The 27780-nt window shown below is 38.7% G+C and overlaps 1 protein-coding gene across 1 annotated transcript in view; it reads left to right on the forward strand.

The window, feature by feature from the left end:
* vta1 (vesicle (multivesicular body) trafficking 1) overlaps nucleotides 1-27780 on the forward strand; it is an 81007-nt gene that overhangs the window by 15174 nt on the left and 38053 nt on the right. The window contains exons 3-4 of the mRNA XM_038294290.1: nucleotides 12408-12535; nucleotides 25262-25337. Of these exons, the coding sequence (XP_038150218.1) occupies nucleotides 12408-12535; nucleotides 25262-25337 (204 nt within the window). The remainder of the gene's footprint in view (nucleotides 1-12407; nucleotides 12536-25261; nucleotides 25338-27780) is intronic.

The following is a 27780-nucleotide window of genomic DNA, read 5'->3' on the forward strand; positions in this document are numbered from 1 at the left end:
GGAGGGCAAGACACAAAAGGTCATCGCTAAAGAGGCTGGCTGTTCACAGAGCTCAGTGTCCAAGCACATTAATAGAGAGGCGAAGGGAAGGAAAAGATGTGGTCGAAAAAAGTGTACAAGCAAGAGAGATAACCGCACCCTGGAGAGGATTGTGAAACAAAACCCATTCAAAAATGTGGGGGAGATTCACAAAGAGTGGACTGCAGCTGGAGTGAGTGCTTCAAGAACCACCACACACAGACGTATGAAAGACATGGGTTTCTGCTGTCGCATTCCTTGTGTCAAGCCACTCTTGAACCACAGACAGCGTCAGAAGCGTCTTGCCTGGGCTAAAGAGAAACAGGACTGGACTGCTGGTGAGTGGTCCAAAGTCATGTTCTCTGATGAAAGTAAATTTTGCATTTCCTTTGGAAATCAAGGTCCCAGAGTCTGGAGGAAAAGAAGAGAGGCACTTCATCCACGTTGCTTGAAGTCCAGTGTAAAGTTTCCACAGTCAGTGATGGTTTGGGGTGCCATGTCATCTGCTGGTGTTGGTCCATTGTGTTTTCTGAGGTCCAGGGTCAACGCAGCCACATACCAGGAAGTTTTAGAGCACTTCATGCTTCCTGCAGCTGACCAACTTTTTGGAGATGCAGATTTCATTTTCCAACAGGACTTGGCACCTGCACACAGTGCCAAAGCTACCAGTACCTGGTTGAAGGACCATGGTATCCCTGTTCTTAATTGGCCAGCAAACTCTCCTGACCTTAACCCCATAGAAAATCTATGGGGTATTGTGAAGAAGAAGATGCAATACACCAGACCCAACAATTCAGAAGAGCTAAAAGCCACTATTAGAGCAACCTGGGCTATCATAACACCTGAGCAGTGCCACAGACTGATCGACTCCATGCCACGCCGCATTGCTGCAGTAATACAGGCCAAAGGAGGCCCAACTAAATACTGAGTGCTGTACATGCTCATACTTTTCATGTTCATACTTTTCAGTTGGCCAACATTTCTATAAATCCTTTGTTTTTATTGGTCTTCAGTAATATTCTAATTTTCTGATATGATGAATTTGAGATTTTCATTTGTTGTCATTTGTAATCATCAAAATTAAACAAAATAAACATCTGAAATATATGAGTTTGTATGTAATGTATGAATATAATATACAAGTTTCACTTTTTAAATGCAATTACTGAAATCAATCTACTTTTTCATGATATTCTAATTTTATGACCAGCACCTGTAGACTTTAGACTTTTATTTGTCCCCAAGGGGAGATTCTTTTCCACATACACAGAGCTCGTTTACACAAAGGCATAAAAAAAGACACCACAGTAAACACCAGCACAAGTACAAGACACGATACAAGACATGATGCACTAAACGGGGCCTGTTGTTTAAAAAGGTGATGGCTGAAGGGATCAGGCTCCTGCCAAAACGGGCCCTTCTACACCTGAGTGCCCTGTACCTCCGTCCAGAGGGGAGGGGTATGAGGTAGTCCTGTAGTGGATGAGTGGGGTCCCGTTCTATGGAGAATGAAAAACGTCCAATGGCCTGTTGGTTTGCGTCTGTGAGGTTGGGTGTGGGGAGTCCAATGATTTAAAGGCAGGATGGTAATCCTGATGAACTGACTGCACAGAATAAGTTTTCTGGTGGACTTTCTCATTTAAAAACACAAAACTAATTTATACTCACTTATAACAGCAAATATAGCTGCTATTGTTACAGGCAAAGAAAGGATAGGGTAGCTCCGCCCAACGCACATCGGACCCACTTTTCGACCACGTAGCTAGAGTAGCAGAGATGCTTCAGGCGTGCATCAGACCTAAACTTGTACAAGCATTTTTGCTGCTCTTGCCGCTTGTGGTCGGAACATAGCATTAGAAACGTTGAATCATTTTTGTCTGTTTCCTGCTATTAAAAGGTCCCATTGTGGAAATATGAACAGCTCTAAAGTGGAGCTGCTAACCGGGTAAGCTGCCTGATGTCTACTGGATCGTTTCTCTCATGGGGCGCTAGAAAATTATTTCTTAAATAGCTTGTTTTCTGCCAAAGACTGCTGTCAGTCACAGAGGTCTGTGTTACACCGATTAGCAGGTGACTTCACCTTAAAATACTGTAATGAGTCGATAAAGGATGACTTATGTCGCATATCATGTTTTCAGTGAGTGCCATGGCCGAAGTGGGAGTGCTGGGGGTGCCGCAGCACCCCCTAGTGGCAAGAGGGAGATTTTATTTTTGCATGTATTAAAAATTCTTGCGCAATTTTTTATTTTTTTTTATGAAATATTTTTATTGAATTTTATAACAAAAGAAAAAAAGCAAGTGACAGTGATACACTTAACACAGATTCTTAAAAAATAACTTGGTCCCCAAAGCCAACAAACACAAATAAACAATAATGAACAATGAGAAAAGGAAAAAAAAAAGTAAAATAAATAAATAGGAAAAAAAATAAAATAAAATAAACCCAGCAATCTCTGCACAGTTCTCTTAATGTCCTTTGTAACGTTTCAGAAACTCGGTCAACGGTGACCACGTCTTTTCAAATTTTGCTCCTTTTCCTCTGACAATATAAGTGAGTTGCTCCAGAGCCATACAGGATGACATCTCCTTCACCCACATGTGCTTTGATGGTATATCTATTTTTTTCCAGTATAGAGATATTAATCTCCTGGCCTGCAGGAGTCCAAAGTCAATCAGTTTTAACTGTCTGGAATTAAAAGCACAGTTCTCTGAATAAATACCCAAAACACACATTTTGGCCTCAGCAGGTACATTCACTCCAACGATCTCTGACAAAGTCTTCGTAACCACGTTCCAATATTGTTGTAACTTTGGACACTCCCATACACAGTGAAAGAGAGTACCCCTTCCAACCAAACATTTACAGCAGATATCTGGGATGTTAGGATCCCAGCGGTTCAGTTTGACTGGAGTTATGTAAGTTCTCATCAACCACTTGTACTGAAGGAGTTTCATGCTTGTATTGATTGATTGCTTTTGGGCTTTTACACATGCAGTATTCCAGTCCAATACCTTTATCTCTTCTCGAATATCAGCTCTCCATGCATCCAATTTATCTACAGTGGATTCCTCATCGTGCCTTAATAAAGCTATATAAAATAAAGAAATATGACCTCTCCTCTCTAAATTTTCTAGCACAATATTCTCTAGGTATGATAGTGGTGGTTTGGATTCAATCGTTTTATGTTTTGACATAATAAAATGTTTAATTTGTAAATACTTATAAAAGTGTTTCTTTGGAATGCTATATATTTGGCATAACTGTTCAAATGTCAGAAGCCTGTCATCCTTATAAAGATCTGCCAGTTTCTGTAAACCTTTATTTGCCCAGATTTTGAAACCTCCATCAGCTGTCCCTGTCTTAAAATATCTGTTCCCCCAGATGGGTGAGAAAGATGAAATGGAAGGGGTATCTCCAATATATTGATGGGTCCTATAACAAACATCAATTGTATTTTTCAGAAAGGGATTTTTTGTCATTTTTATCAGTTGCTTTGGTCTTGCGGAATACAAATACAGATTTAATCCAAGGTTTGTTATTAATTCTTCAATTTTTATCCATGCTGGGGGTGTTTCGGTTGAAAAGTAAAACATAGCTGAACGTAGCTGGGCGGACCAATAATACAATTTAAGATTAGGAAGTTGCAACCCCCCTCTCTCATATGGCAGGTACAACAGGCGAAGCCTTAATCTAGGTTTTTTATTATTCCAAATAAATCTACTGAAAATACCATTTAAACCATCAAAAAATTGTTTTGGAAGAGGCAAAGGAATTGTCTGAAAAAGATACAAAAACTTTGGCAATATATTCATTTTAATCACATTTATTCGGCCAATCATTGATATGGGCATTATCATCCAATTATTCAGTGACTCGTTTACTTCACTGACCAGAGGATCATAGTTTGCTGGTACAATTGTTTTAATGTCTGGGGTGATCTTAACACCAAGGTACACAAATCCCTCCCTTGCGTTGATAAAGGGGGTCTGTATAACCGGGTTCAGTCTCTCGTCCCTGTTCAAAAATAGAATAGAGGACTTTGAATAATTTATTTTGTAGCCAGAAAACTGACCAAACAACTCTATTTGTTGCATTAAGTTTGGGATGCTAATGGACAAACTTGTCAAAAAAACGATCAGATCATCAGCATACAATGCCAGTCTATGCTCTTGGTTTCCCAACTGAATGCCAAATAGATCAGTTCGCATTCTTATCATCATTGCCAAGGGTTCTATAGCTAAGACAAATAACATCGGAGATAATGGGCAACCCTGGCGAGTGGAACGTTCTAATATGAAAGGTTTGGAGGCTAAATTATTTGTCCAAACACTGGTTTCAGGAATTGTATACAAAAGTTTAACCCATTTGAGGAAATTGGAACCAAATCCATACCTCGGAAGAACGTTAAATAGGTATGACCATTCAATTCTATCGAAGGCCTGTCGGGCATCAAGTGATAATAAAGCAGTATCTTTAGCATCAAATTTCTCATGAATTATGTTCAGGACTCTTCTTATATTGTGAAACCCTTGACGCTTTGGTATAAAGCCATTTTGATCATTATGAACTAAATATGAGATAAAGGGGTCCAGTCTGTTTGCTAGAACTTTGCAAAGTATTTTAGTGTCCACCCCCATCAGACTGATTGGTCTAAATGAGGAGCACTCCTCAGGGGGTTTACCAGGCTTTAAAATCAGTATGATCATTGCATGTCTCAGAGTAGGTGGGAGAACTTCACTTCTAAATGCTTCTTCATACATATTGAAGAGCGGGGTTATAAGTTTTTCTTTAAACGTTTTGTAGAATTCAATAGGGAAACCGTCTGGCCCAGGAGCTTTACCACTGTTGATACTTTGTATGGCCTGTGAAATTTCTTCAATCGTTAAATTTATATCCAATTCCTTTTTTGTCTCTTCTGTAAGTGTCTGAAACTGAAGTTGATCTAAGAACATATCTTGTTCTTCCGAAGCATGGTGGCACTCCGATTTATATAGATTTACATAAAATTGCCTAAAGCTATCGTTAATTTCAGCTGGATCTACTGTTACCCTACCAGAGGGGGTCTTTATGCTGTTAATTGCTCTTTCGCTTTGTATTTTCTTAATTCTCCACGCCAATAATTTCCCAGCTTTCTCTCCTTGGTCATAATAAGATTGTTTTAACCACATTAAACTTTTTGCTGCTGCTTCATAAGATAATTTATTATATTCAGTTCTCAAACGTAACAATTCACTCTGCTTTGTTTGGTCATCATTGGTATTTAATTCTAATTCCAAGAGTTTTATTTGTTTATCCAAAGTTTCCATTCGCTTCTTTTGTTGTTTGTTTTTTGTACTTGTATAGCTAAGAATTTCACCTCGAATATATGCTTTGAATCCTTCCCATCTCACTGAAGCGCAAGTCTGATCCGTATTTAATTCAAAATAAGTATCTATCTTCTCCCCTATCAATCTGACAAAGTTTTGATCTTGTAGCCATTTTGCTTGAAACCGCCAACGAGGTGTATTATGCACCAAGTTTTCTATGTGCATGTTTAATGAGATAGGTGCATGATCACTGATCACTATGCTGTCATACTGACATTGTTTGATCATGGATAAAAGTTCTCTTGAAACAAGGAAATAGTCTATACGTGAGCGGGACTTATGTATACTAGAGTGACAAGAGAATTCTATTTTGTCAGGATTTTGTTCTCTCCACACTTCCACCAATATATATTGACTTATTAATTTTCTAGTTTGATTTTTATAAGCATCTGGGCCAATTGATCGGTCAATATTTGGGTTTAAAGTGCAGTTAAAATCTCCTCCAATTACATAAAGTCCTTTAAGAGTAGATATAGTAAGAAACAGGTCTTCAAAAAATTTTGGCTTATTTTCATTTGGACCATATAAACTCACTAAATTTAAAGTAAATGAGAAAATGTTACCCTGGACAATTACATACCTACCAGCTGAATCTTTTATTGTTCTTACAATTTGGAATGGTATGCTTTTATGGATCAAAAATAATTACGCCTCTTGCATAATTATTATATGATGCATATATCACCTGGCCCGGCCATCTATTTTTAACAGACTTTATCTCACAATTTGTTAAATGTGTTTCTTGAAGAAAAACTATCTTCGATTTAAGTTGCTTAATCCTGTTTATAACCTGTTTCAGTTTAGTTTGTTTCCGAAGACCTCTCACATTCCAACTTGTAATTTTTATGTAAGAGATGTGAGTATTAACTTGTTCCATCCTTTGTTTTTGTTTTGGAAAGGTAATAACCAAACATGATGCTGAGTTAACGGAAAATACACAAAGATTTGAGTAAAATAAAATAAGTAACTAAATAAAAGAAAAAAACCCTGAAAATGACACATAACTCTTAACTTCCCCCCCCCTCCCTTACTCAGATTAATAAATTGGGGCTTTTGCTAATCCACTAATAAGAGGAGTAGCTGAACTATGAAACCCACTTCAAAAGCAACAGTGGTGCCCGTGAACCATACACCATAGTATAATCATTAATACAGCGAACCCATAAATAGCCATAAATTCCCTCTTCTGAGAGGCGTTTAACCAAAGATATTTCGTATTAACGTAACATACATAACCAGCAAGTACAAAAGTATTTGTTAAAAGTATTATACGAACATATAGAACTATCCCACATACGAGAAGAGAAAATAAATTTAAAAGCCAAAACAAAGTCACTCCGTAGCTACCTATGACTTATACATACACCAAAAATTAGCTGGATATTGTGTCAGCTGAGACAGAGAAAAACAAATATCAGTCATAAGCAGCTGATTTTGTGGTTCAGGAACTGAACCGCTCACCAGTACTGTCAGTTCTCTCCAGTGTATGTGCGGAGGAAATCCCCAGCTTCCTTAGGAGAAGAAAACAGCTGTATCTTCCCCTTGTGGAGGATCCTCATTTTGCATGGATTATATTGAAACCCGCGGAACATTCCCTTTTCAGAAAAAGCCTTCCTGATGTTATCGAACTCAGCTCGCTGTCGGATGGTTTCTGCTGAAAGATCTTGAGTGAAGAAAAGTTTATTCCCATCGTATTGAATATTGCGTTGTTTTGTAGAGCGGAAAACAAATTCCCGATCTTGGAAATTCAGGAAACGAATGAGAACGGCTCTGTGCTGGTTCGGCTTCGGAGGTGCCAGGGTGCGGTGGGCCCTCTCAATGATGAAGGATCTATCAGTCTCCAGCCAGCGCGGCAGCATCTCCCGTATAAACTCCGGTAAAGGCCGCTGACCCTCAGCGCTCTCCCGGAGCCCAAAAAGGCGCAGATTCTTCCTTCGGCCTCGATTCTCCAGGTCGTCGGTCTTCGTCTCCAAGTAGGATATTCGCTTCAGGGCTTTGGTCAGACTAGCCGTACTAGCTTCTAAAAGGTCCTCCACCGACACGATTCTGTTTTCAGCTTCCTCCAGTCTAGTAGCATTAGCCGCGACATTTTGCTTCACCTCTGCTATGTTTTTTTCCAGAGAAGCGATGGACTTCGTCATTTCACCCATACGGTTATCTATGCTGTCCAGTTTATTTCCAAATCCACCGAACTCTGAATGTAATGACCGAAGCTCAGCTAGTACGGTGCTAAGGTCACACATGCTATCAATGCTAGCGGCACCTTCTTTGTCTTGCTCTGTTCCCGAAATATCCGTTTTAGTTGGTTTTTGGGAACCGCGTTTTCGTGAGAAAATATCACAATCCTTAAGAGTGGTCGATTTTGACATCTTCAGATCCAAATTACGTTTCTAATTCTGGGTTTTATCGAAGTTTTGGTGCAGGTCTCACGGAGCATCCACTTTAAGCTGCCATCTTGATTCGCGGCTCCACAGCGCCCCCCTTGCGCAATTTAAATATATTTTATGAATATTTTACACTATTACATGTATTTTGATTTTAATTTAATTTTTTTAAAGTCTTAGGGAAATCATATTTGAAATGTTAAATCATTCTGGCTTAAACGTGTAGATAAATGTACTCCTTATCAGACAGACGATATTGTCCCAAAATTTAGAAAATTTCTATTTAAAAAAAATTCTGTCTTAAAATCTGTGTTGTTTTTTTTATTATTATTTCATTTCAGCTTCCACACCTGAATTCGGCGAATCACATATCAACGGTCATCTGTCAATCAAATTTTCCGTCATAACATCTTAATTCATAAGTCACAGCTAATATACGCAACGGTTGAAATAAGAGTCATTTACTTTACCTTTGAGTTCCGTCCCAGTGTTTACGGGGACGTCACGGTGCGGTATCGGCTGTTGATCAAGTCCCAGTGCTGTATCTGGTGTTTGTCACAAAGCGCTATTATCCAAGTCATCTTGAAAACATTCTTCTTCCAAATGTTGGCTACATATTACGGGTTTTTTCTCTGGCCAGCAGTTCGATGGCAAATCCTCCCTCTTCAAGTTGGCAATCCAACGATGAACCTGTCCGTGGATGATTATAAATCGGAAAGTTGAAATAAATAATGTTTTTTCACTTTTACCCGATGTATTCCAACATCCAGCTGCCATGCACATGGGCATTGTCAGTTTCACTATAGCTCTGGTGAATTTCAATGGTGAAGTCCTCTGGAAATCTTCAATAATTGTTGTTGATTGCAGATGTGTCTAGTAGTTCCCATTGATTTTGCTTTTAAAGCGGGGAGAATGGCGCTAGGCTTACCGCATCGTGACGTCATTGCCGGAAGATGGCAGGAGGGAGGGGTTACTATATTTGGGCAAAAATGGCCGCTCCCAGACTGATAAGAATTATTACTTTTATTTTTTTTTGATTGATCAATGCTAAATTCAGGTAAAGATAATGATCCATTAATTATTCCTTGCTGACCATCTAAACATAATAGACTTGCATTGTTGATCTTCTCTTTACCTTAAGAATTTATTAAAGTATACAGTGAATTTTAGTCTTTATTTGCCTGATTTATTTTTGTATTTCTATCAGTATTATACCAACTAGGACTGCAAGATAGAAGGACACATGACATTACCATGATCATACTTTTCCATCTACCTTCAATCTGATTTATTGATTTCAAGTAAAAACAATCTGTATTATATATGTAGTTTTTTCTACAGCTGGCAGTCTTGTAATGAAATGAAGGTCTAACAGGTGAAACTGAACCAATCCTTATTTAGAGGAACTGACCTTCACCTATCACCAGTGTATCTGTTTATTACACTGTTAAAAAGCCGAGTTTTGGTGCAGGGGTTTTGATGAAATGTTAGCTTAACTCAGACTCCCTCAGAGCTCTCTTTGAACGCAGATTCTTTATATTCCCAAACCGATTGTCCTCCATGGTTTTACATTCCTGTGCCGCTGTTTTTAAACCAGTGAACAGACTTTCTATTCAGGCTTCTCAGGCTGCAGCTATTGGAGGAAACTAGAGTGTTTTCTTACCTGCTTTTACCTGAAACCTGACGCCCTGCCGGTTGAGTAAAACAGAGGAAAGAGAAAACTCTAGCCAAGAGACATGAGTCTGACATCACACTAGATGGCGTCGCTGAGGTGACTGAGTGAGCCGAGCCGTTCTTTAAGGTTTTACATCATTGTTTTGCTATATTACTGCAGTTTTTAAAGGCGACTTAGGTTTCTTGTCCTTTGGGTGCCTCAGCTTCTGATAAGTTAATGCTTGACTCCTTTCATTAAGACAATTACATTCAATGCAGTTTATTTATATAGCACCAATTCACAACACATGTCATCTCAATGTACATTACAATTCAACCAGATCATACAGTCAGATTGATTCAAAGTTTGCTAGATAAGGAAAACCAGTTGATTGCATCGACTCATTGACACTAAGCGTGCTTGTAGTGACAGTGGAGAGGAAAAACTCCCTTTTAACAGGAAGAAACCTCCAGCAGAACCAGGCTAAGTGTGAGCGGCCATCTGCTGAGGCCCACTGGGGTTCAAGGAGACAGAAGCAGACATAGACAGGGTTCCTGCGGGTCCTTAAAAAGTCTTAAAAGGCATTGAATTCTTCAAAATAAAACTAAGGCCTTAACTGGTATTAAAATGTCTTAAATCAATCTTTTGTAGGTCTTAATTTTTAAAAACATAAATGGGATTATTTTTATTATAATTTATTTTTGTAATCTAAATAAAACATTAAAATTTACCTTTTTTATTTAAAAAAAATAACTGCTCACCATTATTGGTTCCGTCCCGATAGCGGAACCAATAAAAGCGCTGTTGCGGCCGGGACATTTGGGAGATGCGCCATTTACTTTTTGTCTGGAAAATATGAGCAAGTGTAAATGTAAGGAAAATTGGCTCCAGCCAAGAGTTTTCTCCATGGCTAAAACCAGGGAACATACATGAGGCTCAGTGGATTTTGTGCAAGAAGTCATTCAAGCTCAGAACGATGGGAATTAAGGCAGTGGAGTCGCACATGCGAAGCGCGAAACACAAAGCGTCAAAATAGAGTTACGGAGAAACAGCCGGTGTAGGTACCAGATTGACTCGGGCTGCCAGAGTGACTCGGGGGCCTGCGCCTTTTGATGACGTCATAATATGGCAACTCCGCCCGTCACTATATGGCAACGCCACTCGTAACGATATGGCAACTCCACTCAAACAAACTACATTGCGCCCGCGGTCTCTATTTGTCACAAATCTATTTTATTTAGCCAATAAACGGTAATCGTTTGGCACTGTCCGTTAATTGACCAAATACCTATAATACATTAAAACATTAATTTTTCATTAATTTGTTTACAGATTCGTAGTATTTTTGTTTTTGTAATGTTACAAGTTTATTTTTTGTATCCCTTTAGCTTCATTCTCCTGAATGTATTCTCGTTACCAATGCAGACCGCGGGCTCAATGTAGTTTGTTTGAGTGGCGTTGCCATAATGTGACGTCATCGGGAGGCGCAAGGCCCATGGCGAATTTGGTGACATCATCGGAAGGCGCAGGGACCATGGAGAATTTCTTCGTAAAATTGTCCGTTTACAAACCGCAATCCCGCTTTCGAATAAAACCTACACCCCGCTATAATTACTTTAGTAAGCTGTCCAGACCAATCAAAATGTTTTGCGCAATTGTGCAAACGTTAAAACAATTATGTATTGTGACGTCATCAAAAGGCGCAGGCCCCCCGAGTCAATCTGGAAGCCCAAGTCAATCTGGTACCTACACCGGTATTTCTCAGTTTTGTTCCACCCTTGTCTCTGCAACGCCTCCACTTATCACCAAATCAAACATACTAAGAAAACCATACAAAAAAAAATAACTGCAAAAAAGACTTGTTATGTTGGGGTTTTAAAACTGATTTGTTTTGTTCCCTGCTAAAAAAAAAGTTTGTGAATTCAGTTAAATTATTGTTGTTTTTAGCTTTCTTCCTGTATGGGAAGCTTTTCAAAATGTGAAACATTAGTGCAGTGGTTTATGTTAAAATAAACCTTTGGGTTAAGTTGTCACAAGCAGGTTTTTCTTGTGTTTCTTGTGAATTTGGTCTTAAATTTTTATTTCAAGTGGCATTAAAAAGTCTTAAAAATTCTTGTTAAAGACTCTTGTAAAAGAGAGATTTTGCCAATGGAACAAGACAATTTACACTTACAATAAGAAAACACAATTGCATTGTTTATTTCAGGTGCATTTTATCTAATTTTCTTATTCTAAGAGCAAAAATACTAATTCCATTGGCAAACGATCTCATTTACCTACTCAAATTAAGCGTAAATACACTTAATTTAAGACATTTCTACTTATTTTTAGATCCTTTTTCCACTGTACCCCAAAATCCCTTAAAAATTAATTATTAATGATCATTTCTACATGTTTTGCTGCTTTGAATTTAATCATCTGGCGCATGCCCTCTACGATCTCCAAGGAACTCAGAGCGGAGCATATGGGAGCCACAGAGGAGGCTGTAGGCTTTGCTTTGTGGAGGCGGTCTGGAACGCAGTGGGGCGGAGCGCTGACGGAGTATGTGGGATTTCGGGGTTAGCCTGACATGTTGGTCATGTTGCTGTTAGCATAAACAAAACGTGTTGCACAATGCTTGCACACTGTTGCACTTTTATCCACAACTTTCTTCCCGCCGTCATCGTAGGTCACTCTAAATGCAAAGTGGTCCCATACAGCAGACCTATAAAGTGCTGCTGGCGCGTCTTCCAACTCCTGTTCTTTCCCACTCGCCATACCCACACAATTCTCCACAACAACTGATTTTTTTCTGCTACACCCGGCTACGCTGCTTCGCTTCTTCTTCTTCTTGTTTACTACTGTTGGTTGGCTTTGGTGGTCATGAACCGAACGCAACACACGCGAACCGAACCGAGACAGTCGAACTGAACGGTTCGGACGTTTTTCATAAACCGTTCCATCCCTAATGCTAACTGTATGATCTTTGTCTGTTTGTTCCACAGATGAAGAAGGAGCTGAGCGACAACGAGTCCATCGGTCAGGAGGTTGTCGGCAACGCTCACATCGAAAACTACGCCTTAAAGTTGTTCCTGTACGCCGACAATGAAGACAGAGCAGGACGCTTCCACAAGTAAGGAAACAATCCTTCACGTGTTGCAGAGCAGATTCTGGATTATAGAAGCTGGTTTGGTCTTTCATTGAATCCTCTACCCTCCTGATTCGTTGGTACTAGACGTCACAGCCTGGGCTGCTGCTGTAGGTTCAAATTAGAACCATGTGTTCAAACACAGCGTTGTTCTCTAGGTGCGTCGGATCAGAAAGAGTAGAGAAAGATTCATCAGGTGTTTATTATTGTCTGAACAGGTCAGAATCAGGAAGTCTAAAAGATGTCTCCGTATGAACTCCTCATGGCGTCGTCCAGCTGTTTACTCCACTGATGACCGCCACATCTGGCTGTGTTTTAGCCTCACGGCTTTCAGACACAACACACACTCTCTCTTAGCATGACCTCATGTTTCACGTCTTTTGAACCTTTTAGTCTCCTAGCAACAAGTGGTGACTCATGCAAAGACTTTTCGTTTCAGACCACATGTCCAGGACACTTCATGTAAACAGGCGTGTTATGTTACAGGAGTTTATATGTGAGCTCCATGGCAGCAGTCTGGGAACGCATAGAGACTTTAGCTGCTGTCCTTTTTTTTTTTTTCTTTTTTTTTTTTTTTAACATAAAATACTTTTAATAAAAGCTTATCTCAAGCAGTTCTTCAGCACAAGACTTCTAGGACAAAGTATTTTGGACAGAGGTCCTTAATGAAGAGATGTTGGGAAACATTAATCAGTGCCATAAATGGAGCTTATCAGCACAAACGTTTCAATCCAACAGTCCAGCATGGAGGTAGAGTCAGCATGATATGGGATGTTTTGTCCAATTAGTGCATTAAAATGCTGTCTGTCCTGGAGTTGACTTGTTAAAGATGTCCAGAGTCTAAAATTAACTCTTTTGCTGCGTTCACACCGGACACAGCAGAAGCAGCGAGTTTACATGCAAAGTCAATGGTTGACGCGCGTTAAGGCGCAGCAAAAGGTCCCGCGGCGCATTTTGAGCAGCTGAAGCAGCGCGTCGGGAACGTTTAAGCATATGACGCGCGCGCCGCGCCGCAAATGCGCCGCTGCTCGAGATGGAAAAACTGAACTTTTGCTGCTCAACGCGCCACGTCAACCAATCAGAGACGCTGATCTGGGAGCTGGCAGAGAGACAGACACATCGCTGATGACACAGAGCCCTGTGATCACTCCTCTGAAACACTTTATTGACGCCTAAATTAACTTAAAATGTAGAAATCTGCCGGCAGAATATGTCCGCTTTTATTATCCTGCTGCCTGCAGTTTGGATTATTTAGATGAAAAACACCTGCTAGCTGCCGCGGTGAACCGCAAGGAGGCGACCCGGCCAGAGGCTGCTGTTGAATGGGATTCCTACTGACGGCGCACCGCTGGTATGTGGGGGTCTGAGCGGCTCCGACAGAAATAATATTAGAAGGCAGGATGGTAATCTGAATGAACTGACTGCACTGATTAAGTTTTCAGGTGGATTTTCTCACTTAAAAACATATTAAAACTACTTTATTCCCACTGATCACAGCAAAAATAGCTGCAAGGCAAAGAAAGGATAGAGTAGCTCCGCTCAACGCGCGTCAGACACACTTTGGCACTGCGCAGCCAGAGCAGCAAAGATGCTTCAGCCGCGCGTCAGAACTAAACTGGTACAAGCAGCAAAAATGAAGCAGCAGATGCGATTTTGCTGCTCCTGCTGCGTCCGGTGTGAACATAGCATTTGACTCTACAGCCAAGTGGACTGGAAGACAAAATTATTTACTGGCCAAGCATTATTTTTACAAGCCAGAAAAAAAAAAATTCCTCTCATATGTTTTTAAAGAACACATTATTTCTTAAATCCAAACAAAGTTGCAGGATAACGTAATGTAGTCTCATTAAATTCATTCAAAAAAGTGCAAAATAGTTTAATTTGATCGAGTGACCATAAATAAATCCATTCAACAGACAGATGACTATTTTAATTTGTTCTATAGTCCATAAATAAAAGCTTAACATTTTCTTCCAGTGCGATGGGGAATCCAAAAGTGCAAAACAAAATCTTAATCCTTGCGTTGATCTAGCCGTCAGCGCACTCACAGCTGCTGTAGCATCGGTTGTTTCGCTTGAGCCTGAGACATGAACATCCAGTGAATGTGGCGTTTATTGCATTTCTGTTCACGGATTTTCTTCAGTCTCGTATACTGACAGCCAGCAACAAATTAGTTGTTTCTGTTCTCTTTTGCATATTTGCTGCCTACTGAACAGCTTACTATATGTCACAGTTAGATTGTAGAAATGAATGGAAGTCAATGGAAAGGCCCAGTAAAGGATGTCATGGCTTTAAGATGTTTGGCCCACATGCAGAAACAGACGGGGAAACAAGGAGCAGTTTAAGATGTTTATTAGAATACACTAAAATAAGAATGGTTCAGAACGGGGGACGGAGGCGAGGTCAAAGGTCGACATAAAATTAACCCTTTAAGGCCCACAAAAGGGTCCGAGAAATTAACTGTTTTAAAACACATTTGCTGAACAGCTTTAAGGCCCCAATGAAGCCCCTCATCATCACTAGATAGATCCATGGATTGTAGATATGATTGAATTCAGTTATTTTATTGAGGGCTGAAACAATCAAATTAATCATGATTAATGGATTAAAATAATCATTAACTAATTTAGTAATCAATGAATCGTTAACTGGAGTATAGAGACTCTAAAACATGCCTGTAGCTGGCAGAACGACCAACTAACAGTAGAGGTGTAAATCACATCCATCATGGCGATTCGATTCAGTATCGATTTCCTGACCCAACGATTCGATTATTTTCGATACTCAAGAATACACCATGATATCATTTGATTCGATTAATCGGTAAAAATTTTTTCTCTTTTTTTTACACCTTACAGGCTAAACAAAGTTTCAAGTTTGAAATAAATCAAATTTTTTTTTTAGAAATGACAGCAAATAACAGAGGTAGAAAAGTTGCATCAAAAAAATACTGCAAAAATACATAATCAGTGCAATGAGTGCAATTCAATACCTCTGCTCCAGACGTCCCCGCCCCCTCCACAGACGCTCCGCTGCTCCTCTCCCAGATTGTAGCTGACCGCAGACAGCGCCGCAGACAGGAGGCCGGCTTGTTTTGTTTTTATGACCGAAATTGCAGAAAACAACTCGTGAAGTTTGACCCACTAGAAGAGCGAGGTGCACGAGAACGCTGGGACCCTTTTTCCACCTGGATCTACGCTCTTTTTGGCCCTCATGTCCCTCCGTCGTCGGGCTAAACTCGCCCCCACTTCCTCACCGCCTTGGCCGTATCTAGACCTACAGCGTGTAGCACAGACCACGCTTCAATATTGAGCATAAATAAAAAATGTCTGTGTCAGGCTTCCTGCAACACACTGCTGTAAGAGTAGGGATGGGGATCGAAACCCGGTTCCATGAAGGACCCGGTTCCACTTTTTTCAAAACCCGAAAATCAATAACGTTTGGGCTTATCGATACCACTATCGAGTCTGGTCGTTTTTTTTTTCTCTCCCGGAGGTCCTGTAACATAACTGTATGTCCCTCGAGTCGTGTCACAGCATTTAAATCTAATTAATCCAATCACTGCAGCATGACCACCAATATTTTGGAATGAAATTGTAAGCAAACAGTTATTAAAAGTAAAACAAGTGAAGTCTGGCACTTAACTTTGCTCGCGACTTGAGAATGGCTGAACGGAAAAGACTCCTCCTCCTCCTGCCCCCGCACCACAGCCGGGCCCGTCTTCATCATCCACTCAGAGTACCACTGGTAAGCGCGCACACAGACTTTGTAGCTTGTCCGGTCAGTTAAAAATAGTAATTGTGAAATCCGTGTTGTAATCGGAAGCATACAAGCTAGTTAGCTTGAAAAGTAAATAAAGTTTCAGACGTGCTGCGTGATGATGTGTTCAGATTGGCTCAGTAAAACGACAATTAGGTTATTATGATGCGTTCAAGTGTAACGTAAAGAAAACGGGAAATTGAGTTTTTAGCGAGAAACATGAGTAATACAGTTGTATATTGCTCTAATTATTTTAGAACATATAATTAAACTACTGATGCCAACATTTATTAAAAATTACATTTAATTTAAAATACAATTATTTATTTGTTAAATATTTTCCTAATCACTAAAAACATGATGAAAAGTGACAGTAGACAATACATTAACCAACAATTGTGAAAATATATTCCAGTTAGTTTTATGTCATTTCGAAGTGGCCTATTACATTAGCCATGTTTATTGAAGGCTAGAAACGTTTTTGTTATGCTCACTTGTTAAGCAATAGAAGCAATACCAGTTCTGTTAAAAAAAATTTGTTTTTTCGTCTTTCCACCAAATAACAGAAAAGTATCGATAGTGGTATCGATAAAGACTCGGATCGATAAGGAGTATCGATAAAGGTATCGATATCAATAAATATTAACGATCCCCATCCCTATGTAAGAGTATAACCAGGAAGCGAGGTAGGAGGGCAAAATAGGTTTAGCGCCACCGCAGCACGGGAGGGAGAATTACATCCAGGAGCAAAAAATAGACCAGAGGGAAAAAAAACATGGATCGGTTCTCTTGCGGACGTGTCGATACATCGGATCGTCGGCTGTTGGATCGATGCATCGATACAAAACCATTATTATTTACACCCCAACTAACAGTGGTTATTATACCAAGATATCTAAACATTTTGTATTTAAGATTAAGTATTTTGTATATATTTAAGTTTTTGTCTCTCAATATGCTCTATCCAGAATTCCTCTCATGGAAAAGTCTTAGTTTCACCTAGTTTGTTTTGTAAAAAAAAATTCTTTAAGGAACCCTTGGCTATCTGATTATGTATATATTAATCTAAAAAATATTTGACAGATTAATTGATTTGCAAAGTAATCGATAGTGGCAGGCCTAATTGTAATAAAATCAATTATTGATTATTTTTATTGGAGTACTGTCAAAAAAACGATCTAGAAATAAGTAAAAATTTCTTAAATTAAGTTTATTTACCCTTAATTTGAGTAGGTAAATGAGATAGTTTGCCGAAGGAATGAGTATTTTTACTCTTAAAATAGGAAAATTAGATAATATGCCCTTGAAATAAGACAATGCAATTGTATTTTCTTATTTTAAATGTAAATTGTCTTGTTTCATTGGCAAAATATCTCTTTTACCTCCTCAATCAAAGAACAAATACACTTATTTAAAAAAAAAAATTTATCTGGATTTTGATTTTTGGAAACTTCTCCAGTTCTTGGTCCTTGAATTTAAGGAAATCTGTCCAGTAAAGTCCTTAAAGTTTCTGAAATTTGATTTCAACCATTGGGAAGTCCTGTAATCATAGAATAACATCGATCAGCTTCCTCGCATAAACACACACTGCCATTCATGCAGCGGCCATTTATGGTTGAATGTTGGCGTTTAGAAGCCTAAACACAAGGCGGAGCCTTGGACGCAAATTCCGAGCTACAGCTGGGATCTATAAAGAAAAATAGCTGGGATTTGTGCGTGTGCTTGGTTTCATAAATCAGAACATTTTTTGGCGTATTCCAGTTTTGGATTTTTGGCTTATGTACACTTTTAGTTCGAATCTGACCCAATGTTTTAGAAACGAGACATCTGAGCTATGTAGACAAACTTATTCTCAAATGTGAGTCCATCTGGATCCAAATTGGATCAGCAGCAGGACATTAATCCATAAACACAACAGCTGATCTGCAGCAGATTGAGTAAAAATAAGAATAGAGTCCAAGGAAGTGGTGAAATGCTGCAATGTGACCTTCAGGGTGCTGAGCAGATGCTACGAGTCTGATGTGATTTCTTGTAGCAAACATTCCTGGTCCTCCAGATCTGCTACAAATGTGCTGTTGATTTTTTTCCTACAGATACACTGTCAAAACGATCTAGAAATAAGTAAAAATGTCTTAAAATAGGTGTATTTACCCTTAATTTGAGTAGGTAAATGAGATGGTTTGCCAATGGAAAGAGTATTTTTACTTTTATAATAAGACAATTAGATAATATGCACTTGAAATAAGACAATGCAATTGTGTTTTCTTATTTTAAGTGTAAATTATCTTGTTCCATTGGCAAAATGTCTCTTTTACCTCCTAAATCCAAGAACAAATGCACTTATTTTAAGAATACTGATCTAGATTTAATTTTTTTCCTTTGTAAATTCTCTGGCCTCTCTTCAATGAAGCTGATGTGGAAAAAAAGTCAATGAAACCGTTTATGAAAGTTAGTGAATTAACAGCAAGTAGGGCGCTGGGGTTGGTGCAGCCGCACCTAAAACCTATCATTCTTGTTACCAGTGCAGCTAAAACGGAGACCAGGAGGGTTGGATTTCCTCCCTAATGGTACCAGTAGGTGTTGGAGGCAAGCAGCAGGTTGTAGTGGATGAATAGATGCAGGCGACAGGATCTGCAGCGTTGTTTTCACTGTAAATAAGCACTCCGAAACATTCTGTTTCCTGCAGCTGTGTTTAACAAGATCAAGTCCCTCTTTCTGCTCTGCTGAACGGGGAACGCAAACAGCCTGGAGTTTTATGAGAAGCAGCATGCGTCTGCAGCTTGTTTGCACAAAGGCAGAAATACTCATTCATGAATAAACATAATTATATTCAATCTAAAGTTCAGAGCCCAGTTGGTAGAAATCCATCCTCTGATCAAGTTTATTTGTTCTCTGCACCTTCAATCTGCCTCAGTGTCTTTGTTTGACACCCGCTTAAAAGGCTTCCATCCTCTTTTTTTTACTCATAAAAGTTCTTATTTCTTTTCTTTTCTATTTAATTTAACAGTTTGTTTTCCATTCTGGACTTCTGATTTAAAAAAAGAAAAAAAAAAATCAAGCTTCTGGTATAATTTTAGCTGAAGAGCTTTTAGAACTTAACTAGATTACCAGCTTTCACTATGTAAAGATTAGAGTCTGTATGTACAAGTATGCCTCATTCAAACCTTTTTCAATCATTTTGTTTTTTGTTTCTTATTATCAGGGTTTCCGCGGGTCATTAAAAATCATTAAATATCATTAAATTATTATTTTTTAAATTAAGACAATTTACATTTAAAATAAGAAAGTAATTTTTTCTTCAAATAAGTGCATTTGTTCTTTGATTGAGGAGGTAAAAGAGACATTTTGCCAATGGAACAAGACAATTTACATTTAAAATAAGAAAATACAATTGCATTGTCTTATTTCAAGGGCATGTTATCTAATTATCTTATTTTAAGGGTAAAAATACTAATTTTTTGTTAAAATATGTCATTTACCTACTCAAATTAAGGATAAATAAACTTAATTTAACACATTTTTACTTCTTTCTAGATCGTTTTTGCCGTACTCCAATAAAAATAATCAATAACTGATTTCATTACAGTTAGGCTGTTTATAAAAACAATTTCGTCAAACATCACGATACATTTGTATGGAACTGCTTCCGGTTGATCGTAAAGCCGTATGTTTAGAAAATGGGGCGGGGAAATGCCAATTTCAATAAAAGTGGCCGGAAAACGAGGAATTCGAGACATGGCTGCAGCCTTTCAACGGGTACCTGTTGGTGGCATTAAAATTATTTCTAAGCGCATTAAAAGAGAATTAAAAGCATTAAGTTAGATCTATTCATTCCTGTATAAACCCTGATTATTAAATAGTAAAGTTCAAGTTAAAGTGAGTCTTCAACAGGCACTGCAGCTTTCCCTTGGGTAGCTCCTCCTTCCTGCCTTGGCAAAGCTAGCCGCTTACACTGCAAAAATTCCAAATCTAGATAAGTTATTTTTTCTTAAAATAATTGCATTTCTTCTTTGATTGGGGAGGGAAAACAGACATTTTGCCAGTGGAACAAGACAATTTACTTATAAAAATCCATCCCTAATATATATATATTAGGGATGGAACGGTTTATGTAAACCGTCCGAACCGTTCGGTTCGACTGTCTCGGTTCGGTTTGCGTGTGTTGCGTTCGGTTCATGCGCTGCTCCTTTTTCTCATGGGCGAAGCGTTTACACTCCAGAGCAGAAGGTGGCGGTACTGCGACCAAAGCCAACCGCCAGTAGTAAACAAGAAGAAGAAGAAGCGAAGCAGCGTAGCCGGGTGTAGCAGAAATAAATCAGTTGTTGTGGAGAATTGTGTGGGTATGGCGAGTGGGAAAGAACAGGAGTTGGACAGATGCGCCAGCAGCACTTTATAGATCTGCTGTATGGGACCACTTTGCATTGAGAGTGACCTACGATGACGGCGGGAAGAAAGTTGTGGATAAAAGTGCAACAGTGTCCAAGAATTGTGCAACACCTTTTGTTTATGCTAACAGCAACACGACCAACATGTCAGGCTAACCCCGAAATCCCACATACGCGCTCCGCTCTGCCCCAGACTGCCTGCAAAAAGCAAAGCCTACAGCCTCCACTGTGGCTCCCGTCCGATCCGCTCTGAGTTCCTTGGAGATCATAGGGGGCATGTGCCAAATTATTAAATTCAAAGCAGCAAAACACGCGGAAATGATCCAGGGTTTCATTAAAAATAATTACAATTAATTAATTTTTTTGTATTTTTTCATTAATTTTATAAATTTTTATGGGATTTCGGTGTAACAATCAACATATACCGAACCGTGGATTTTGTGAACTGTTTCACCCCTACTATATATATATATATATATATATATATATAGTAGGGGTGAACGGTTTATGAAAACCGTCTGAACCGTTCGGTTCGGTTTGCGTGTGTTGCGTTCGGTTCATGCGCTGCTCCTTAGCTGCTTAGTTTCCAACTTGGAGATGAAGATGTTTCTCTTCCCATCCAGGAAGCTTTTTCACTTCAAAATGTCAGATATAGCTTTGAGTTTGCGCATTTATAGAGCGGACCAAAAACAAAGCCTTGTTTTTGCTTAGTAAACATACAAATTGAACAGGACGAACAGGTCCACCCCTTTGGAATAAGGGTTGTTTAGCTTCTTCGTTAACCTGGTGCTCCATACCTGTCTATGTCCCTGAAAGGGGGATCATTAGAGGTTTCTATGAAAGCGGGAAGGAATCAACTCTATCGCTGCGTTGTAGGTTTTTGGAAGCTGAAATATGAGTCCACTCGCTCTATTTAAGGTTGTTTTTTTCTTTCTTGATATAAATTGTTTCCTTCATGCCCCTCTCAATCCACCTGTCTTCTTTGTCCAAAATGTGAACATTCTGTTCCTCAAAAGAATGTCCTTTGGCCATAAGGTGTAGCTATACCACCGAGTCTTGTCCCGAAAAATATATTTGTTAGCACTTGAAGCTACTCTTCCTGGAGGATCTTTCTTTGCACTATAGTGTTGATTTAACAAACTGCTTGAGAGAAATTTTAACAAACAGGGTTTCTCGATATGTGTCTAAATATTCTCTCTGCCTTGACACAGAATATTTTTATGGTTAAAAAGAAAGTTGTCCTAGTCCTATTGGATCTAAATACAAAGTATTTTCATGTCATTTTTATATATATATATAAAAAAAATCCAGTTTAAGCTGCTTCTGCACCATGTCAGATCCTGGCACCCACCATGGCGTTAGTCCTGTTTAAATGTCTCTCTGCATCCTAAAGTCAGGAGGGTCTGTCAATTTAACCCAAACAAGCACTTTGAAGTCATGTTAATGAGCCGTTCTTTGCTAAAACCCAGAAAGAGGCAGCAGCAGCAGGCTGGTTGAAACAACCCACGGAAAGAAACACCTTAAATGACTCGAAACATTAAAGCTTATTAAGTTTGATGAGTGAGTTTTATTGGCTTCTAGTTTATGAACCTATATTTTTACTGCTGCACCTGCTTAATGAAATCTTAGTTGTTGATTCCAATAAAAGTAGAAGATTCTAAACTGATCTGTTAATCATTAGAAAGACAGCGGGGGCCATCCCCTCTGTCCACAGGCTGGTGAAGCACTGAGGGATGTTTAACACACAACCTGAGGCATCTTTATAATTCAAAACTGCTTCTTTAGTTCACATAGTGCCATTCAGGTGAGTGGAAAGTGGAGAGAAAACAGTTTGCATTCTGGTTTTTCCCTTTTTTGATTAAAAAAGCCCGAATTCTTCCAGTTCCAGCCAGGATGTTTGTGTTGAGTCATTTATCTGTTATTTGCACATCATTAAGCAGAGGTTTCATTTCAAAGCTGCTTTTAAATAAAGAATTTTTCTAACTAATAAACACGATGGCTGTTTTAACAAGCTCTTGCACAAGTAGACTGATGGACAATGACTTCTAGGGAGATTTTCTAGGTTTTCTCTTCCTGTTATGGGGATGGATTGCTAATTCTTTACATTATATGGCAACTTTAATAACTCCTCAGCTTAAAGTAATCATTTAAATGCAAACTTACAAACCTTTTCATTAACTTGAAATCTAATCCTCTATGCTTTCATCCATTTATACACTCATTAAGTTAAAAATTGATAATTATTAATCAGATATAAGACTTAAAAAATGGTCTTACAGTATATACTATTAAAACTTGCCTAAATTAAGACGTTTTGTATGATTAACACTTGATTAACACAAAGATTGATGATAAATTTATCACATAATGAGACGTGAGATATTTGAAAAGATATTAATTAAAAGTATGTTTTAATACTGGAACTGTTACTCGTTGGCAAGCTTTTAGCTAAGAAAATGTCCCAGGGTGTACACCTTGGTGTATCACAGCTTTAGGCGCGAGCATTGTAGGGGGGTACGGGGGTATCCTCACCCAGAAATTCTGAGGTGGAATGCGGCTAGCTTTTTGTCTTTATTCCAAAACTACTTTAAGCCTGATTATAGGAAGTATTTGGGCTTGAGTAGAGGTGGATATTTCATAAGGTAGACATGAGATCATTTTTAGTTACAACAATAAGAAAGTGTAACTGAAAATCACTGCTAAAGGTGGAACTTGATCATTACATATACAACAAGTTGAACAATAATGAACTGAAAAACAGTCTACACATACTACAACACAGTCTGCAAACTAGCAGGGGAAAAAGTGTAGCCAGGACTGCCAGGTGCATCTTGGTTGTTACTAGGGGTGGAAATCACATCCATCATGGCGATTCGATTCAGTATCGATTTCCTGACCCAACGATTCGATTATTTTCAATACTCAATAATACACCACGATACGATTTGATTAGATTAGATTAATTGGTTCATTTTTTTTGGGTTTTTTTTTTACACCTTACAGGCTAGACAATGTTTCAAATTTAAAATAAATCAATGAAAGCTGTAATATCGTTATGCATTTTTTTTTTTTTGAGAAACTACAGAAAATAACAGAAGTAGAGAAGTTGCACTTCATCTATTCCTATTAAAACCTAATTCACAGAAAAATAATAACACCCCTGCGTTATAGATTCTGAAAGGCCTTGCATCAGAAAATACTGCACAAAATCAGTGCAATGAGTGCGATGCAATACCTCGGCTCCAGACGTCCTGCCCCCTCCACAGACGCTCCGCTGCTCCTCTCCCAAATTGTAGCTGACGGCAGACAGGAGGTCTGCTTGTTTTGTTTTCATGACCGAAATTGCGGAAAACAACTCGTGAAGCTTGACCCGCTGGAAGAGCGAGGTGTGCGAGAACGCTGGGGCTATTTTTCCACCTGGATCTCTGCTCTTTTTGGCCCTGATGTCCCTCCGTCGTCTGACTAAACTCGCCCCCACTTCCTCACCGCCTCGGCCGTATCTAGACCCACAGCGTGTAGCGCAGACCACGCTTCAATATTGGGCACAAATCAAAAATGTCTGCATCAAGCTCACTGCAACACACTGCTGTAAGAGTATAACCAGGAAGTGAGGTAGGAGGGCAAAATAGGTTTAGCGCCACCGCAGCACGGGAGGGAGAATTACGTCCAGGAGCAAAATGGATAAAAATACACCGGAGGAAAAAAAACATGAACCGATTCTCTTGCGGATGTAACGATGCATCGGATCGTCGGCTGTTGGATCGATGCATCGATACAAAACGATTATTATTTACACCCCTAGTTGTTACCTATACAATAAGTTGAACCACAATAACAAACTGTTGGGTTCCTCGTTGGATCGCCAACTTGAAGAGGGAGGATTTGCCATCGAACTTCTGGCCAGAGAAAAAACCCGTAATATGTAGCCAACATTTGGAAGAAGAATGTTTTCAAGATGACTTGGATAATAGCGCGTTGTGACAAACACCAGATACAGCACTGGGACTTGATCAACAGCCGATACCGCACCGTGACGTCACCAACCAGTAGGTGGCAGTAGTGTTCATTGACAAACATGGATGCCTCCAGTAAAGCACATTCACATGAAAATTTCTCTTAATTAAAAACATCATCATTTATAGAACAGTGTGTAATGATTTCATATTTAAAGTACTTTCAGAAGTTTGAATAATGAATATGACCGGACTTTTCCTTTAAACTGCTTTTTGTCTGACAGGCCTCTGGGCTCATCAAAGTACTGAATTCAGAGAAAAAAGTCAGAATTCTGACTTTTTTCCCTTTTTAAACCAAACTTCTTGGTTCAGTTATTATTTAAATCTTTTGCTGCTATTGGTTTGATAACTCTGATAGTAATGTTGCTTTTTTTATCCAACAGGAGGACAGAATGAAGTATTCTCTGTTGGTTAATTTTCTTCTAAACATTTAGTTTTATTCAGTCTTGGTTGCTGATGTGGTCCACCTCTGTGTTGGATTTTGAAGTTTTGTTTCCCCTTATGTCTGCCTTTTTTTCATTTAACCCAGCTTTTGTCTTTTTGTCTCTCTGCAGGAACATGATCAAGTCTTTCTACACCTCCAGTTTGCTGATTGACGTCCTGACTGTTTTTGGGGAGCTGTCAGAGGAGGTAAGCGAGAATAGTCGGCGACAGAAAACATTATTTATAAGACAAAGCAGTCTGCTCATTTCATGTTGTTTGAATGATCAAAGAGTTTCCCTCTCAATGAGAGTGACCCATCTTCAAAATAATCCTCTTAGTTTCTGAATACAATAAAGCCACGAATGAATCACGGCTCCATTCATCCCGCGGACGCTCTCAGGCTGAGCCGTATTATTAGAGCTCCTGTGTTTGATAGCAAACACATCATATGCAGCTGTGAGCTGATGCTATCTCAACTGTTTGTTGGTAAAAGCTTTGACTTGTGTCGGCCGTTGCTGAAAAATTGACTTCCCAGGAATATTTTCGGTCAAACTCCCAGTATTTTGTGCAGAGCGGTGAACATTATTAAGCTCCCGCTGCTCAGCTAAACTATCCACCCTGAATAAATTGTCAGTTCATAGCCAAACACTTTCAAAGAGCCAAATATGTCCTGCTGAATTCTTGGATAAATGGTTGACAAACGTGTTGGACATGTAATCAAAAGGAGCAATCATAACAAAGTCACTGAGATGTGAAAACAAAGGGGCTGATTAACGGGGAGCAGTTGGTCATTACAATGGGTTCACATGGAGGCTGAAAACAACAGCAGAAGCTTCAGATATCTGTGAGATTCACATCTTCAAAAACGTTATGTACAAATCAAGACTTGAAAACTTTCCAAGATTTCTTGTTTTTTTTCAATTCAGTTTCTATGAGAAAAAAAAAAAACAGTCTAACTGGAATCTGCCTTTTTTATAGACTTTATTTTAAACTCTGAATTTTTTTTAAACATACATTTCTTACACTGAATTTTTATCTGGTGAAAATTCAGCTGCAAAAAAATTCAACTGTATATTTACCTTTTGGTGAACTCAAGCCACTGCAATCTGCACTCGATGGAGTTGAGCAGCTTCTAGCCAATGAAATCAGCTCATTTGGTTTCTTCTGGATCAAACCAAGAGCTTTGGCAGACAGGGGTGCCGCACTAGCTGTGATTAGCTCAATTATTTCACCCTGCTTGATTAGATTTAAAACTATAATGGATGCCTTTTAGTAGCTACCTGACGTTATGTAAACATAACTATTTAACAGGAAAAACTCCTTATTTAGCTTCATTCAGCCGGGAACAAAGATATGCCCAACTGTTGTCACATGATCAAATGAGGTAATATCATTGGCTAGAAGCTGTTCGACTGCAGTAGAAGAAGAATCTGTGGTCAACACATTTGCAATCAAATTCTTACCAGAAAAAATCAGTGTAAGAGATTCAATATATAAAAAAGTTCAGTGTTTAAAATTCTGTGCTAAAAAATGCACTTTTTAAAATTTGGTGTACAAAAAAAATGCTTATTCCAATGAGACCATAACAGGGTTCCCGCAGGTCCTTAAAAAGTCTTAAAAGGCATTGAATTCTTCAAAAATAAAACTAAGGCCTTAATTGTGATTAAAATGTCTTAAATCAGTCTTTTGTAGGTCTTAATTTTCAAAACATCATAAATAGGATTATTTTTATTTCGATTTATTTTTGTAATCTAAATAAAACGTTAAAATTAATTATATAAAATAAAAAATAACGGCTCGCCATTATTGGTTCCGTCCCGATAGCGGAACCAATAAAAGTGTTGTTGCGGCCGGGACATTTGGGAGATGCACCCAAATGTTGTCTCTGCAACGCCTCCACTTATCACCAAATCAAACATACTAAGAAAACCATAGAAAGAAAAATAGCTGCTAAAAAGACTTAGCACTGGTTATGTTGTGGCTTTAAAACTAATTTGTTTTGTTCCCTGCTAAAACAAAGTTTGTGAATTCAGTTAAATAATTGTTAAAATATATCTGTCATTTGTGTGTTTTTAGCTTTCTTCCTGTATGGGAGGCTTTTCAAAATTTGAAACATTAGTGCAGTGGTTTATGGTAAAATAAACCTTTGGGTTAAGTTTTAGCAAGCAGGTTTTTCTTGTGAATTGGGTCTTAAATTTTTATTTCAAGTGGCATTAAAAAGTCTTGAATTTAACTTGCCTTTTGCTGTAGGAACCCTGGGTTAACAAGAAAACTCCTTATTTAGCTTTATTCAGTCAGGAACAAAGCTATACCCAACTGTTGTCCCATGATCAAATGAGGTAATATCATTGGCTAGAAGCTGTTCGACTGCGATGAGTCTAGCTTACTTTAGCTTGAGTTCACCAAAAGGTCAACACATTTGCAGTCAAATTTTTACCAGGAAAAAAATCAGTGTAAGAGATTCAATATATAAAAAAGTTCAGTTTTTAAAATTCGGTGCTAAAAAAATTTGCTTTTTAAAATTCGGTGTACAAAAAAAATGCAGATTCCAATGACATTGTTGTTCTTCCATAAGTTTCTACACGGCAAAGTTCCCCCAAAAAAAGATCGGCTGAAAAAGAGCAACAGGGTCACCAATAAATTAGAATTT

The sequence above is a fragment of the Cyprinodon tularosa genome, unplaced genomic scaffold (genome assembly GCF_016077235.1).
Source record: "Cyprinodon tularosa strain WSP-4 unplaced genomic scaffold, ASM1607723v1 ctg338, whole genome shotgun sequence".
NCBI lineage: Eukaryota > Metazoa > Chordata > Actinopteri > Cyprinodontiformes > Cyprinodontidae > Cyprinodon > Cyprinodon tularosa.